General features: G+C 34.6%; 2 protein-coding genes across 2 annotated transcripts in view; both read right to left on the bottom strand.

The window, feature by feature from the left end:
* Positions 1-451: 451 nt before the first annotated feature.
* LOC111698899 (fructose-1,6-bisphosphatase 1) lies at positions 452-2,777 on the bottom strand. The gene is made up of 4 exons (XM_023469371.1): positions 2,645-2,777; positions 1,915-2,003; positions 820-1,020; positions 452-763 (listed from the first exon to the last, which is right to left on the bottom strand). Exons 3-4 carry the CDS (start codon positions 988-990, stop codon positions 557-559), a joined length of 378 nt encoding a protein of 125 aa, XP_023325139.1. The 5' UTR covers positions 991-1,020; positions 1,915-2,003; positions 2,645-2,777; the 3' UTR covers positions 452-556.
* A 5,117-nt stretch (positions 2,778-7,894) lies between these two features.
* Positions 7,895-18,019, bottom strand: part of LOC111698897 (uncharacterized) — a 35,109-nt gene continuing 24,984 nt past the window's right edge. The window contains exons 4-5 of the mRNA XM_023469368.1: positions 10,668-10,958; positions 7,895-9,211 (exon numbers count right to left, since the gene is read on the bottom strand). Of these exons, the coding sequence (XP_023325136.1) occupies positions 8,409-9,211; positions 10,668-10,958 (1,094 nt within the window). The 3' untranslated portion in view covers positions 7,895-8,408. The remainder of the gene's footprint in view (positions 9,212-10,667; positions 10,959-18,019) is intronic.

The raw sequence follows: 18,019 nt of genomic DNA on the forward strand, positions 1-18,019 counted from the left end.
TTTTAATGAACTTCTCCAAAGGAACTGATAAGGTGCTTAAAACTTTAACTATCTAACTAACTAACTAAATCAATTCTGCTAGATTAAAAATCTAAGTTTGAAATATCAAGGTTGAGATTAGAGTTTGAGTTCCTTTCAAGCAAGGTTCAAATAATATATCTAAATTGGCAATTGTTAATTTATGTACACTTTCCCATTTATATTAACTCATGAATCCTGTAAATTCGCTATAACTTTGCGTTTGCGTACACTCGTCACACATGGAAGATGTAAATATAAAAATAACTTTTTAATACCATAATGTTATGATTCTTCCTCGCCGAATGCCCCCCCCCCCCTTCAAATTTATATGTTAAGTCTCTTAGGGATGATTTTTCGAGTTTTTACGTAAATATCAGAATTAGAGAAGAAAAGTTAAAAAATGCACACTGAGATAAATTTTTGGAAAGCATTGACTGAAAAGTCTATTTTTTCGTAAATTCATAAATTATTTAATTAAACAATTCAAAAAAGAATTTTATCATCCTCAAATCACAAAAGTATATTGATTTAATATTTATTCCTCCTTTAGTCCGTCTGTATTCATGTCTACACGGGAAGATCCAATCTTGAATGTTATTTTTGTGTGAATATCTCTAGGTATAATATCACAAACTTCTTCAGCTTCTGCTCTAGCCTTACCACCAGCCTTCTCTACTATGTATGCTAAAGGTCCAGCTAGATAGAGTAAACCAACCCCCACTATGCACACAACAGAACCACCCTGAATTAATTTACATTAAGTTCATAATATTGAAATTACATTTATCATTTTCTCACCTTAACTAATAAGGAATGTACATCTAAGACGACATTTGCTGACGTAGTTGTTTCACCGTTTTTCCCATCCGTACTCAAGGTCCTCAAGGAACTCAGGTTTGGAGACACGTCTTCTTGGAGGTTTAAGTTGGAGAAAATATTTCCTTTTGCAGGGACAGTTAATTTTCGCATGAGCACGAACTCCCCAATAGATGGATCCAACTAATAAGACGACATTTAAAGTCATTGCATTTCATTTTGGAAAACGGTTAATTGAGATACAGGGGTGTCCCACGAAACATGACAGTTGGTGAATAATTTAAAATGTCTTCTTCCATAATTACTTAGGTTATTTAATACCAAAGAGAATTATAAGAATATATAATGGGAGTCATATTATAGTAAAATAGATATCAAAATAAAATATATTTTAGTAAAAGATTTTGTTGAATGAAAAAAAAATGCAAAAAGTATTTAATATCTATTACAGTTTAGGGAAGAAGACATTCCAAATTATTTACCAACTGTGATGTTTCATGGGACACCCTGTAATATGCATGGAAAATTGAGCACGTAACAAGAAAGATTTAAAGTTCTAAAAATAGAAGTATCGTAAATAAATCATCCAAATATTTCAATGAATGCTGAATTAACTATTATTTCTTTATTACATGGAGTCGAAAGGGACAGAGGCGTATTTAGGGGGGGGGGCTATGGGGGCTTATCCCCCATCCCTGGATCATTAAATTTTTGGGGTTGGGGTTTTGGACCCCAACGGATGCTAAGTGACCCCCCCCCCCACGCTCTAGACCCCCTCCTGGAAAAATTCCTGAATACGCCCCTGACTGGGTATGCTATAAATATTAAATTGCCGAGGCTGCCCAAGACTTTCAGAATCTCGAGGGAAGCAAGGAATGCTTTTGGACTCAAAGCAGTAAAATGTTCCTATTTATTTATTACATCCCTATAGACAGATAGTTATTGAATGACAGACAGTTTACATGCCTTGTGAAATTTACAAAACAAATTTAATAAATTAAAACTGAAGCCAAATTCTTTATGACCTCTAAAAAACACACCTCGTGAATGTAGATTATTTAATATTTATGTAATAACCTGATAAAGTACAGTTCCTCCTTGGCTTGCTAGGACAAGAAGAGTTGAAGCTCCATATATAGCATATCCAGCAGCTACAAGATCTTTCCCTAATAATAGTCTCATAGATAGCATATCCAGCAGCTACAAAATCTTTCCCTAATATTGATGTCATTATAAAACTTTTAATATATTTTCCTACAAGAAGAAGTTATCAGTGACGCCCATGCCCGTCAGTCTTTAATTTATGTGGTTTCCCATAGTACAGTCTAAACTCTGCAGAAAACAGCTTCCTGATCAGAAACGGTTATTGTGTGAGGGTCATGCCGCCATTCGTATGATATCCAGGGCCGGGGGGGGGATGGGGATCTTTTTTTACATTTCTCTTAAGGGCATGTACATAAACAAATAAAATTTTGACGCTCTGGTTTATATATGAGTGATAACCGTAAAACAATGGATTAGGAAGACGACATTAAAGCAATACTTTATTTAATGTTAACTAATATTACAAAGCAAATAGTTTTACTGTAAACACTTAGTTTAGTTAAATAGGTCTGTTTACACTGGACAATTGCTGTATCTCATGATTATTAGACTTTTAAAAGTTATAACTTGATTCCAAAAGTCGTCTTCCAATTTCAGAGTTTTCTGGTTATCAGTGTTTATAAATTAAAATTGTTATTCCCAAGAATAGATTTTATGTTTTCAAATCAATATTTCTACAATTGGTCTTTAAATCTTTTTTTACCTGGTTTTAAAACTCTTTCTGTAATAGTTTCACCCGAACTGTAAATATAAAACTTCTTTAAATTAGAACTAAAATTCTCTGTTTTTTTTTGTATATTCAGATTGAAGGAATAGAGTTTTTGCGACAAACTCAAATTTTCTAATCCTTATATCTTTGGAACCACGTGGTGTAAACCTTTGACATCTTAAACTTAGATCTAACAGAAATTATAGTTTGAAATATATAAGGTCTACGACATTGGGTCGAAAAGATAAAGGGATTAGAAAATCACCGTTTGTGGCAAAAACTTAATTCCTTTGATGTTGTAACCAAAAGAATTAAAGGCTTAAAAACCAAACTTTCTCTGATAAGACCCTTGTTTCAAGTAATTAAATTCCGGATTGCTTGAATGCTTCTTGGGTCTATATGTATATTTAATTATATAGACTTCTTCTCTTAAACTTGAAGTGGTTCAACTAACATAACTAACTGACCCTTTTGGCTCTACGTAAAATCGCGGATTTTCATCTTGTAGTTTAGAATAGATAGATTTGGTACAAATACTTGTTGGACAAAATTAACTAGGGTTTCTCTCGTTCTGTTTGCAGCTAATGGCCTGGTAATAAAATTCCTGAAATTTCCTTTAAAGTTAGTGTTCGCAAAAAATGAAAGGGGGTATAGACGTACATCGAAAAATAATCGCTTTTGATCGCTACTCATCTTACTACTATCTGTTGCGTCTATAAGGAGATTATGGTTAAAAACGACTTATACCGAAGAACGTAGCGTCCATACAAATTTAGAAAGTTGCAACATTCAACTCGGATCGTAAAAATCAATGTATTTCCAAACAAATCATTTAGATATTACAACCAATAATCATCGATTATTTTTCGACGCATTCGTGTATAGTTGATATTTCATATTTAGTATACATTTTTTTCCGGCAAAATATTATTTAGTTTCTCTATTTCTATATTCTATAGTTGTACATTTTAATCTTAGATTTGTTATGTTTATCTGCATGAATCTTATCATTATAAGGTTTTAAATTAAATTTTAAATATGTAAATGTAATAATATTCAATACGGGTTACTTTTATTACATCAATTTGATTATTGACCAAAGTTTATCAACTAAATCGACCAAAGTACAAGTGTTATGGTAATCAATTATGACTGCCATGAATAAGTAATTTTCTAAAATTATAAATTAATTGAGATAAATTGAATTATAAAGGTTCAACTGGTGAGAACCAGAAGGGAGATAAAGAGGAGTAATTAGAACCCTGGGTAGCTTACATGGATCATTAATTTTATGCTTCATCCTTTCAATATCCATCAACAATATCGTTGTATCCAGTTTAACCTTTCATTATCCATCTACAATATCCTTATATCCAGTTCAACCTTTCATTATCCATCTACAATATCCTTACATCCAGTTCAACCTTACAGTATTTATCTACAATATCCTATTATCCAGTTCAATCTTTCAGTATTTATCTACAATATCCTTTTATCCAGTTCAACCTTTCAGTATTTATCTACAATATCCTTGTATCCAGTTCAACCTTACAGTATTTATCTACAATATCCTATTATCCAGTTCAACCTTTTAGTATTTATCTACAATATCCTTTTATCCAGTTCAACCTTTCAGTATTTATCTACAATATCCTTATTTTGTATTACATATTAAGTGTTAATTCAGAATTAAAATAATTCCACTTTTCATATTTATTTCTGTGCTTTATAAAAAATCGCCAATCTAAACAATAAAATCTACGAAATTGTCATTAATTTATTCAAGAGCGAAAGTTAAAATCATCACTAGAAAGAGCCTATTAATGATTTTCATAAAAATAACTTACAAAAAAATTCCCTTTAAGTTACATTCTCATTAATTTTTTACGGTCACGCCCTTTCAATTTAATCATAGTAATCCATTTCTTTTAATCGTATAAATAGATTGGGTTACACTAACATTAAAATTGATCTTTAACCCTTGAGGAATTTTGTACCTGAACTGAGCTTGTTATAATATATCGAACACAGTGTGATTTAACGAGATAATCCATCCAGATCTGATTGACCGGCCGGCTATGTCTAGGCTTCCTTAGCTCCACGCTGGTCACCCTCACGGCAGATTGAACTGCAAGAATGAGCCTAGAGACTTGAATCCTAGAGTCTGTGCTCGGAACTACGGTTTCATCCGTCAGAGTGATAACTTCCATCCTGGGTTTAGGATCCAACTATATAAACCTACTCCTGGTAGTTTCGTGTGATGGTATGAATTGTTTTCAACTATTGACTGTTTGTAGTGCCTGGAAGGACTGGGGGAAGTTGGGGAGGGAGGGGGGGGGGCTGAGAAAGCTTAAACCAGGTTCTATTGAATAATTAATGTTTACATACCGCACCGGGGAGAAATTGGATACAACTAGATTGAAATTAAAAACCCTTCTCCGGTTCTAAGAGTAAAAAATGGTCTGTTTATTGGGCGTATCAATCAATCAATCATACGTCACAGCATGTAAATCAGCAAACCTTACTGATAACAATTGTGGATTAAACAGAAATGTTAAACTTTATTTGTCAAAGAATTTTAAACATTTTTAGGAATTCTGAAATGTTCTTCGATTCCTGGAATACTTCTCATTTCTTATTTTATTACACTCTTTAGACTTATAGTTAATTACAAACTTTTAACACTGATTTAATGACCTCTCTATACACTGCATCTAGTAAACTCTTCAAACTCAGTTGATTGAACTCTCCACACAGAGTTTATGAGTTGATTACACTCTATACATTGAATTTTGTAAACTCTTCAAACTCAGTTGATTGAACTCTCCACACAGAGTTCACTGAGTTAATTACACTCTATACATTGAATTTTGTAAACTCTTCAAACTCAGTTGATTGAACTCTCCACACAGAGTTCACTGAGTTGATTACACTCTATACATTGAATTTTGTAAACTCTTCAAACTAAGTTGATTAAACTCTCTAGACTAGGTTTATTACACTCTATACATTGAATTGATTACGCTCTCTATACACTAAGTTGATTGCACTCACAACACTGTCGAATTGACTACACTCTACGTACTGAATTTAGTAAAGTCTCCAAATTGAGTTGATTACACTTTCTAAAATGAGCTTATTACGCTCACAGCACTGAGTTGATTACACTTTACACACTGAATTTAGTAAACTCTCCAAAATGAGTTGATTACACTCTCCAAAGTGAGCTGATTACACTCTCTACACTGAGCTGTTTACACTCTATACACTGAGTTGATTACACTTTCTACATTGAGTTAATTACACTCTCTTCACTGAGTTGATTACACTCTCTACACTGAGTTGATTAAACTCTTTACACTGAGTAGATTACACTTTCTATACTGAGTTGAGTACAATCTTTTCACTGATTTTATTACACTCTCTGCACTGAGTTGATTACACTCTATACACTGGGTTGATTACACTCTCTACATTTGATTACACTCTTCACTGAGTTGATTACACTCTATACACTGGGTTGATTACACTCTCTACACTGGGTTGATTACACTATCTACACAGAGTTGATTACACTCTCTAGACTAGGTTTATTACACTCTCTACTTTGAGTTAATTACATTTTCTACACTGAGTTGATTACACTCTATGCATTGCGTTGATTAAACTCTCCACAATTGAGTTGATTGCACTCTTTTAACTAGGTTGATTACACTCTCTACACTGAGTTGATTACACTCTACACTGAGTTGATTACACTCTCTTAACTAGGTTGATTACACTCTCTACACTGAGTTGATTACACTCGCTACACTGAGTTGATTAAACTCTTTACAATGAGTTGATTACACTTTATACACTGAGTTGATTACACTCTCTACACTGAGCTGGTTACACTCATTTCACTTAGTTGATTACACTCTCTATATTGAGTTGATTACACTCTAAACACTAGTTGATTACACTCTCTATATTGAGTTGATTACACTCTCTGCGCTGAGTTGTTTACAATATGCTAATCAAATAATTAACTAATTATTCTCTATTGCGTTCAAACTATACTCTGAGCTCATAAAAAGATACAATGGGAGTTGATTTCACCAGTAAAGAAGTATTACTGGATTTATCTTTGCTAAGTGATACTCTATCTTTAGATCTAGCTCATAACTCATTGAGAAATATTTAATTACTAGCTGAAGTGTCCGGCGTTGCCCATGGAATTAAAAAAATCTAATTTTGAAGAAAAAATCGAAAAAAAAATAAAACTTTTTTAGCCTATATTACCCCCGGGGTACTCGAGGGTTCCCTTAATAATTGTCAGCCCATTCGATCTAGCCGTTTGGCTAGCTATAGCTAACATATATTTACAAACAAATAAATATATATATATATATATATATATATGAGCGAAGAGCTTTATTAAATGTATAGATGAATTATGGAAAACTTAGTAAGAAAGGAAACCCCACGTTCTTGGTTTCACTCCAAGCTGACAAAATTAACATGAGTTGAAACGATTAAAAATACCCGAGTTCATATTTACTGTTGTGCATTTTACATCTACGATTGACGCTCATAAGTAAATGTACAATAGATCATTATGCACCATGGAAGGTTTATGTATTTGAGCAACATAAAAACAGTTTACATCTTTTATTTAATATCTCAGAGAGTAGAGGGAACAAAGAGTGTTTGTCGGACAGAATCAGGATGGGAATCAATTTAAGTTGGGTTTGGAGAAGAAATACATTTTTGAGTTGGGGGATAAAAAAAAGGAAAAATATACTAGCTCGAAAGGATAGAATAGAAAAGAATAGAGTAAGAAAAAGGAAAAGTATAGAATAAAGTAGAGTAAGGATAAGGAGAAGGATAGAATAAAATAGAGTAATGATAAGAATATAGTAGAAGAGTAAGGAGAAAGAGAAGGATAGGATAGATTAGAATAGAGTAAGGAGAAGGAGGGTAGGATGGAAAAGAATAGAGTAAAGATAAGGAGAATGATAGATTAGAGTTAGGAGAAAGAGAAGGGTAGAACAGAATAAAGTAAGAAGAATAAGGAGAAGGATAGAATAGAAAAGATTAAGGATAAGGATAAGGATAGAATAGAACAGAGTAAGGATGAGGAGAAGGATAGGATGGAATAGAGTAGAGTCAGTTTAAGGAGAAGGATAAGGAGAAGGATAGAAAAGAGTAAGGAGAGGGAGAAGGATAGAAAAGATTAGAGTAAGGAGAAGGAGAAGGATAGAAAAGATTAGAGTAAGGAGAAGGAGAAGGATAGAAAAGATTAGAGTAAGGAGAAGGAGAAGGATAGAAAAGAATAAAGTAAGATTACGGATAAGGAGAAGGATATTAAAACGCAGTAGTTCTGATTAGACAAGAGCTAGGGTTTGAGAACTATCAGTGAAATAATAAATTTGGGATCATATAACATCATTATCAAACTTCAATGTATAGTGCATAATCAAAGTCAGGATAGGGTTGGATTTATCCATAAACTTTATATGTTTGAAAAAATTTCAAGTTTTCAAGGTTCTAACATAAAATATAAATTTGATGAAACAATTTACTAAGAATGCCGAATAATAACTGCATGAATATCAATAAACAATTATATAGGAATGTTTTGGCTCAAGAACCAAGCTAGCATAACATCCGCTTAGAGTAAATTTCTATTACTTTAAATATTAAATGCATAGTTTCAAATATAGTTTTGATCACTGGTATTTTAACATATTTTAGAATTGGTAGGATACAGAGCTTAGATAGAGAGTTCTAAAACCTCTGAAAGAGTACTGCAGGTTGAAAGCTTGGGTTTCATCTTGATTCCATGAACTGGAACCTTCCCAATCTTCACCTTAGTTTGGTTATTATGGTTGTTGTTGTCACAATTCTCAAAATATTCCTCAATAAACTTCTCAAACGCGGCAATTTCCTGAAGCGCGTCTTCGCTTATCTCCCTGCTTTCGCTGTTATCGCTGAGACTACTGGAGTTGCTAGATTTCCTACTGCTAGCCGTGGACTGACTGCTCTGACATGAATCTGTACTGCTGGAGCCCAGAGATCTGGAGCTAGAGAGTTTAGGAAGAGTTTTGTAAGCTACTGTCACCACAGGATGGGTTCCACCTCCTAAACTAAAGGTTTTTGCTCGCTTGACACTGCTGGTTTGTATTATCCTGTGCGCAGGTTTCCTCTGGGGTTGAAACCTAGTGCTCAGCTTTTGTTTAGCGGAGGCAGCAGCTGAAAGCCTGGTTCTGGATCTGGGACGAAACTCCTTCAAGTCTCCGGGTCTGGGAGGAAGTATATCGGGAGCCGAGTTTCGTCCTTCAAGGATCCTAGGGGGTAAAGTGGCGGAGCTCTTAATGTTTGAGTTTGAGTTTACAGTTTCAAGAATATCTGTCACTGAAATTGATCTGAACGACTCTGTTGGGAGTTTTCCGGACGATGTTCGGGATTTCCCATCGGTTTCATCCACACTCTCAAAATCAGCGGATTTAGGACGCGGTTTTCTCCGGGTTCTAAAATCAATAGCGTTGCTGAGCATTCTCAAGGGGTTCCGTCGTCCTGAAAGATAAATACTTTTAGCAATGTTTACTTTGTTAAGTTGAACCTAGCTGTCTACAGTCTTGTTATTTTTGGAGTTATTTTTCTCTTTAAAATTTACAACATTGTTATTATTTTAGAAGATATTTGGTGTAAGAAAGGCAACACCCTATACTTGGTGTTGTTATAGCTCTACAATTAGGTAAAATGAACTAGAGAGGTTTACAACATACAAGAGATATTAACAAAATTTTGATTTACTGCAAACTCCCACATTTAAAATTGCGCTCTTGGAATAAAATGTATAATGTTTTGCCTTTAATTACAAGAATATGCATCCACAACCCTGCTGGAATATGAATGTAATTATGTATGTATACATTTATGGTTTAGCAATTCATGGATTTTAGGGCGCTTCGTGCCCCTTCTCTAATTTTAACTTTTAACTGTTTATTTTCTATTTAAATTGAGTGATTTTCAGAAATCGTAAAAGTTCCAGGCAAAAAATTTCAACTTTTCCGTTCCATAAACTTTTCCAGGGTCAATTTGATTTGGGCCATATAAGTTCAGGCGTTTTGACGTTATTGAATATAAACAATCAGAGAAGCCAAAGTTCTATAAAGATAACACCCCCTTGTTGCCTGTTTATTCTATTATCCTCTAATTTCCTACTTATCAGGAATTAAGCCGATTAGTCATTTTACCAACTAAGAATGAAATTTTTCTCTGATTTACATATAATACATTAAAAAGTTTTTTTGGAGGAATCAATTCCTACTCGAATTCCCCGTTCCTACACAGGGTACTGCAGTATCTGGGCCAGGATTCTAAACAAATGCAGTGATTCTTCTCAGAGTTTGTTTATATTTCTCCCAAAAACTTTTCCAGAGTTAGTACCTCTTGCTTCTAGAATTCAATTTAAAAAATGGTAAACTATCAAGATCTATTATAGTCCAGCCTGCAGCAGCTTGCAAGATCTATTATAGTCCAGCCTGCAGCAGCTTGCAAGATCTATACTTCACCACGCGTAATTCAAACTCCATTCATTTCATTGCACACGCTGAAGGTAGACTATTAGCTTGGACTTACAGCGGAGTTGGTTCAACCAATATTTATGCAAAACATTATGCTAAACACATAATAATGCTCATTCTTGAATACAGGGGCACCAACGTCAAAACCTCACTGTGCTCCCGGCTCCCAGGGTCCAAGCTTTAGGCTTCAACATTACAAATGTTTAAATTGTGCAAAATTTTGCATTCTAAACGTGCACACCTGCACCGCGCCAAATGGACTAATGCGTTATAAAAGATTAAGTGTGTGGAGATGTAGTGGGGAGGAGAGGGGGGAGGGGGGTTGAAGTGCAAAAATCAACTGAATATGAAAGTTGCGGGTTGCAAGGTTACAGTTTAGTTTTGTCACGGTTTAAGAGTTGAATGTGTTGCTCCTGAGTATAATATATATGCATGAAACTGACCTAAGCGAGGTGAGAGTTTTGAACCCAGACTTTTCCCTGCTCTCTCCTCTCCTCCTCCTGGATCCAGCCTGGAGGAGGGATCAGGACGGGAGATACTAGGATCCGAACCAGCTCTGTATCTGGTCAACAGCAGGGGCGGAGTAGTACGTCTAGAGGCGTGGCTGGATGAAGAGGAGGCGGGACTATATTTACTGGTGGAGAGAGCAGGACTACATCTTGCAATATCATTTTCCTTGGCTTCTAGGTCCGTCCTACTTCGCATAGATTCCTTTCCCACTGCTTCCAGGAGACCTGAGAAATATACTAATTAGAGATTTGATTAAACTACTCTCCGAACTCAGTGGTTTATCTATTCTTCTCCTAAACCCCACTGTATAATTAACTCCTTTATACAACCAATATCTTACACTATTTTGTGGTAAAATGGGTAAAAATTTTAACAACGTGATAATCCAGTAAATTTCATAATTAGCGGTTGCAAAGATTAAACTGATAAAAGGAGCAGGTTCGGTATTTAATAAACCCACTCCGTTATCTAATTAGGTTCAGGGTTTCTTTACAACTTCTCTAAACCTGTTCTAGATTTAGTAAAGTTTGGAGTTATTAATTTATTCAATAGCAACCCGTTTCAGTTGAGTTTTTGCGCCATTTCTTTTGCAAGAATCGGCAAATCTAGCAAAGCAAAATATTTGGCAAGACGTTTTAATCGATCATTCAATTAATTTAATCCTTCATAATCTCAACAGATAATTAATTATTTAGATTAAATAAATAAATTATAATTTATTTATTAACGACTGATGAAATTTAATGAGACTTGATTCTATAGAATCGATTGATATTAATTATCTATGCTACACATATCTACATTCTCCAAGGTAATATAAAAGAATGAGACTTTTATGATGACCTGGAACTCTTTAAACCCCACGATCTGCTGGAGAAACCCATCCTGATGCATTAAATATATCTTATAAACTCGAAGAACCGGTTTGTCAAAGGAAAAAACGACCCAAGCTTAAATAGACTGTCAACATAATTTCAAGTCACCTCCTAAGAAATATTTTGCCATTTTTATGTAAAAAAAAAAGTATTAAATTCTGCCCATTTTCATTTAGCTGGATAAATCTGCAAGTAATACTTAAATAGAAACCAGAATTCAAAGCTGTCAATTATCATCGAAAAGCAAGAAAACTTCTTTATTCTTGTTCTGACGAACATGTCACATTATAAATGGACATGTCACACTATAAATGGACATGTCACACTATAAATGGACATGTCACACTATAAATGAACATGTCAAATTATAAATGGACATGTCACACTATAAATGGACATGTCACACTATAAATGGACATGTCACACTATAAATGGGCATGTCACACTTTAAATGGACATGTCACACTAGAAATGGACATGTCACACTTGAAATGGACATGTCACACTAGAAATGGACATGTCACACTAGAAATGGACATGTCACACTAGGAATGGACATATCACACTAGAAATGGACATATCACACTAGAAATGGACATGTCACACTAGAAATGGAGGATAAATTTAAAATTAGATTTACGTCTATAGTACACCTCTAATATTTAAGAAAATGTATAACACTGTACAATGTACACTGTACACTTTACACTGTACACTGTACACTGTACACACTTTACACTGTACACTGCAAGACTTTTGTTGCATAAAGCGTGCTGGGTCGACTTTATCCTGTAGGTAGTCCAAACTGGAAAGTACGACTGAATGCTATACAGCACATGTTGTACCGGCTTGGATCATGTAACTTTTAGATTGGGGTGTGTACACTGTACAGTGTACATTCGTATATGAAGGTGACCCTAGATAGTTTACAATGTAGATATTCAGAGCGAAGAGATGAATCTACTGTACCGGACAGAGTATACTTATTGGTTAAAGATCAATCTCTAAAGTTTGACAGATTTCTAGGTTTGAGGCGGCTCAATATATCATTTATTATAGAGGAGAGAACCCCGGGTTTAAGTAAAATCAGGCAGTTTCAAATCTAGGTTACATAGATCAAACTTTGTACGTCTTAAAGGAACTAACGAAATTATAAGACAATTAAAGTGACTGTACGTATAATTTCAAGCGACCCTGCATGTAAAGATGATAATGTCCGATTTACAACGGTACCCTTGAAACCTTTGTATGATCAAGTATGAATTAGGTATTCATGTTTTTGTTTCTTTAATGTGTTTATATTCATTTGCGGGTTCTCTGATTCAACTTGTGGATTCATTTTCACAGAGAAGCAATTTACAAAATATATTTATGTCAACGTTTTTCAGATATAAGGTGGATAAAGGTGTTAAGGGTAACGTCTTTGATGAACCTCTTTAGTCAATAAATAAAGCTGCCCTCCCCATCCCCCCCCCCAGGGGCGTATTCAGGAATTTTTCCCGAGGTGGGGGGTTCAGCACCCGTTGGGGCCTGAAAACCCCCNGCCCCCCCCCTGAATACGCCTCTGCTCCCCCTCTCACCTGCTCAATTCCTTTTATAAGAAGACAATTCTAAAACCATTTATATCTGTAAGATATTTTGTCGGATGGATGGTGGGATATCCCCACAAGAGGAAACCTTATTTGTTTCCAGTCCTGACACATTTTCAAAATAGATTTTAAACTTAGAATCTGACATTTTATTTATGGCTGTATGCCTGGTCAGCTTTTTTCTTCTTCACCTCTGATCAATCAAACTTGTTTTAAGATTATTGATATTGAATTTGGTCTTCATATACAAAAAACGTTTATTTAATTTATTTTTCTATCTTAAAAGGTGACTAAACTTTTAACAACCGAACCCTAATTATCCTGTAACTATTTAAGCTAATTATAGAACTGTAGTTGGTTTCTTAGTTCTCTAACTACGATGATTTAAGAAAAAAGATTGAACTGAATTAATTAATTTCTTAAACAGGTCCGAATTTAAATATATTGTTCATTACATCGTCATTCATGTTTCTGAACTGCTTTGGTAGTTCCATTTTCATCTTTTTATTTTCAATATCTAGCACATACACATTTACACCAATATTGGAAATTAACAGGACTTGCAGAGGGATTCGTTATATAATGAATATAGTCTTTAAATCTCCTCTTCTCTCGTTATCCTGCCTTCTTACTTCTTCTACTCTTCATTTACTCCACCTTTTTCCTCCTCCTTCTCTTCCTTTCTCCTTCTTTCTTCCTTCTTCGTCTCTTCATTTACTCCTCCTTTCTTCCTTCTTCTTCTCTTCATTTACTTCTTCTATATTCCTTCTTCTTCTCTTCATTTACTCTTCCTTTCTTCCTTCTTCTTCTCTACATTTACTCCTCCTTTCTTCCTCCTCCTTCTCTTCATTTACTCCTCCTTTCTTCCTCCTCCTTCTCTTCATTTATCCTCCTGTCTTCCCCTCTTTCTCTTCATTTACTCCTTCTTTCTTCTTTCTTCTTCTCTTTCTTTACTCATCCTTCTCTTCCTTTCCTCCTTCTTCTTCTCTTCATTTACTCCTCCTATCTTCCTCCTCCTTCTCTTCATTTACTCCTCCTTGCTTCCTCCTCCATCTCTTCATTTACTCCTCCTTTCTTCCTTCTCCTTCTCTTCATTTACTCCACCTTTTTTCTCCTTCCCCTCATTTACTCCTCTGCTCCTCCTCCTAATCCTTCTTTTCTCCTTATCTCTTCGACTCCCTGTTTTCCTCCTTCTCTTCCTCTTCTCCTTTTTCTTCTCCTTGTACTCCCAACTCTTCGCCCCACCCCTCACAAAAAGCACTATCGGGCCCAAACCAGAAACATATTTGGTACGAAGTTAACCATTGTTTTAATTTCATTGTTTAGTTAATTTTTAAGTATTTACAATTGTGTTGAGTTCGTCCTTGGCTTCGTATACAGGTTTGACACAGAGTAAAGTTGCGGGTTCCAACTCAATACCAGGAATCCAGGTTGGTCTAAACATACACACCAGAGAGGACAGGATGTTAAAGTTTATCCTCTCAAATTGCATTGGAAACTGTACACTTCCGTTGCTTTCATACATTTCGTTACTTATAAGATCTAGAACCATTATAGACTGAACAGATAGAACCAATCTGATACATGGTAAGTTTTTGTTGACACCCTGTAATCTAAGAATCTGCCTCCACGCTCCGCCAGATCATGCCTCTAGTGTTATCTTTCTGATGGGATTAATTGGTAAATTCTTATTCCCTGCTCATCCGTCCTAGTCTTTGGTTCACCTTTATAACCGGGTCTCTTAACCTTTTCGTCTCCTGCTCTCATGCCCTCCAGTCTCCAGCAGTTTTATTGAATTGAATGGTTCGGATAACTGAGTTTGCTACTTCATTCTTTAGATGCATCTGTTTGATAATTTTATACAGGCGTGTACAACTTTCAATAGATTGAAGTCTGGCTTTTGTACTCAGATAACAAGCTTTTTATACATTTTCTCGGTCTTGTAATTATTTTGTACTCAGATAACAAGCTTTTTATACATTTTCTCGGTCTTGTAATTATTTTGTACTCAGATAACAAGCTTTTTATACATTTTCTCGGTCTTGTAATTATTTTGTACTCAGATAACAAGCTTCTTATACATTTTCTCGGTCTTATTTTGTAATTATTTGTTCTCAAGAAGTCTTGGAAAACGAAGAGCGTTGAATATTTGGAAGATTTTTTGTAAACTTATTTTTCTCATCATTTCATTTTACTGGTTCGTTTTAACTCTTCCTAGTTAGGGTTAATGTATCCTAAAGGGTTCTAACTGATATATATATACACATATCCTCTTCCTCTCATTGTCTTATCTCAAGTGTTTTTAGAATAACAAATGGAAACATTTTATGAGTTTTGTGTATAAAAGGAACTTGCATTAGTGATATCTAAACCTAAAGGAACTGAGTTTTTGACACAAACTCCAATTTTTTCATGCCTATATCTTTGCAACCTGTTGGTGTAAACCTTTAACATTTCTAACTCTGACTATTAAATCTCACAGAATTCAATGTTTTAGATATTTAAGATCTACTACTTCGGGCTGCAAAGATATAGGGATTAACAAATTAGAGTTTGTGGCAAGAATTCAGCTTCTTTCATCGTTATTTTTCGAATATGTATTATTTAATCGAATACTAGTGAATTAGGTTCTAGTTATTCGGCTTCAAGTTGATCGGTCTTAAGTAGATCGTGTTTATAGATTGATTTCTAGCTGATCGGGTTTTGTTTGTCAAAATTTAGTTATGTGTTAGGGTTCTAGGAGTTCGGGTTTTGCTGGTTAGGGTTCTAGCGGCTCAAGCTATAAGGGTTCAGGTTCTAAAGTTTAGGGGTTCTAATAGTTTTGGTTCAAAAGGTATGGGTTCTAGTGGCTCAAGCTGTACATGTTCAGTTTCTATAGATTCGGGTTCTATCGGGTTATAATAGTTCGGGTTATTGGTTCAAGTTTTACTGGCTATAGGTTCGGGTTCTAATGGTTCGGGTTCTAATGGTTAGGGTTCTAACGGTTCGGGTTTTAATGGTTCGGGTTTTAATGGTTCGGGTTCTCATGATTCTGTTTCTAATGGTTCGGGTTCTAATGGTTCGGGTTCTAATGGTTCGGGTTCTAATGGTTTGGGTTTTAATTGTTCGGGTTCTAATGGTTTGGGTTCTTTTGGGTTTTAGTGGCCCAGGTTCTGAACAGTAGTTGGTGTCTCAGCAGAACCTTGTTAAAAGAAACTATGTATTCTGGGGCAAATAATGGGATTAATCGTATTTTAGGAGCAAAACCTTAATGTTAGAATAATTTTAATCATATTTGTTACTCCCATTGTTTTTACCAAGGAATCACTCTTGCAAAACATAATTAGAAAAAGTTGAACCAGTTTTTGAAATTGGAGCAAAAACCTCGTGATGGAAGGAAAAGTATGAGAGGATTTTAGTTTCAGCTCTTAATACTGGTCTAATACACCCTGGGGTTCATTTTATCCATCCTTTAACATTTAATTCCTAGTAATAGATATCATTTCAGTATAATAAAACTGAAGTTCAGCTATTTTATAATTAATTATTTTAATTTATGTTTATTACAAAAGAAACTACATGAAAAAATGTATGTATTGCATAGTATGTGATCTCTGCAAAAAGTACATGTATGTATAAATGTATGTATATATGCATGTGAAGATGTATTTGAAGTTTATTTATGCATATTAAACTTAAATGTGGTTTGGTTGAACATCAACTCCTTAAAGGTTAAATTAAAGTTGAAAAAATGACCGCATTTTCCCCTTGTCAGGGCCACCTATTATTAGTATTAAATTGCTTAGTGTTTAGAGTGACAAGGTCGTTATCTGGCAGTAGATATATTTATGCTCATAAACTCAAATATATATATCTATATAATAAAGCTCTTCGCTCATATATACATATCTGTTTGTATATATGTGTTAGCTATAGTTGGCCAAACGGCTGCACCGAATTTTTTTTTCAAAATTCGATTTTAAAAAATTCAACAGGCAACGCCGGGCACTTCAGCTAGTATATATATAATTGCGCCTTTTTTCTAGTAACATTTTTAGTTTTTAGCTGTAGCTTTTCAAAACGCTATTTTTTCAAGGTTCTCTCCAGTAAACAAAGATTTTTGGAAATAATTCTGTTTAAATTGATGCGTTTTCGAATAAATGTGGGTAATTGTTTACAACAGTAAGGATAGTACAAGGATAGGGTTGGGTTGTACTGGTATATAGTAAAGGATAGTACAAGGTTAGGGTTGTACTGGTATAAAGTAAAGGATAGTACAAGTATAGGTTTGTACTGGTATGCAGTAAAGGATAGTACAAGGATAGGGTTGTACAAGTATAAAGTAAAGGATAGTACAAGTATAAGTTTGTATTGGTATACAGTAAAGGATAGTACAAGGATAGGGTTGTACTAGTATAAAGTAAAGGATAGTACAAGGGTAGGGTTGTACTAGTATAAAATAAAGGATAGTACAAGTATAGGCTTGTACTGGTATACAGTAAAGGACAGTACCAGGATAGGGTTGTACTAGTATAAAGTAAAGGATAGTACAAGTATAGGTTTGCACTGGTATACAGTAAAGGATAGTACAAGGATAGGGTTGTACTACTATAAAGTAAAGGATAGTACAAGGATAGGGTTGTACTAGTATAAAGTAAAGGATAGTACAAGGATATGGTTGTACTGGTATAAAGTAAAGATAGTATAAGGATAGGGTTGTACTGGTATACAGTAAAGAATAGTACAAGTATAGGTTTGTACTGGTATAAAGTAAAGGATAGTACAAGTATAGGTTTGTACTGGTATAAAGTAAAGGATAATACAAGGATAGGGTTGTACTAG

Source organism: Eurytemora carolleeae, unplaced genomic scaffold (genome assembly GCF_000591075.1).
Source record: "Eurytemora carolleeae unplaced genomic scaffold, Eaff_2.0 scaffold41, whole genome shotgun sequence".
NCBI lineage: Eukaryota > Metazoa > Arthropoda > Copepoda > Calanoida > Temoridae > Eurytemora > Eurytemora carolleeae.

Bases quoted from the DNA above. Each gene is read 5' to 3' on its own strand.
- LOC111698899 (XM_023469371.1), bottom strand. From the start codon at position 990: ATGCGAAAATTAACTGTCCCTGCAAAAGGAAATATTTTCTCCAACTTA. The intron at 764-819 runs GTGAGAAAATGA...AAATTAATTCAG, and splicing joins TACATTCCTTATTAGTTAAG to GGTGGTTCTGTTGTGTGCAT.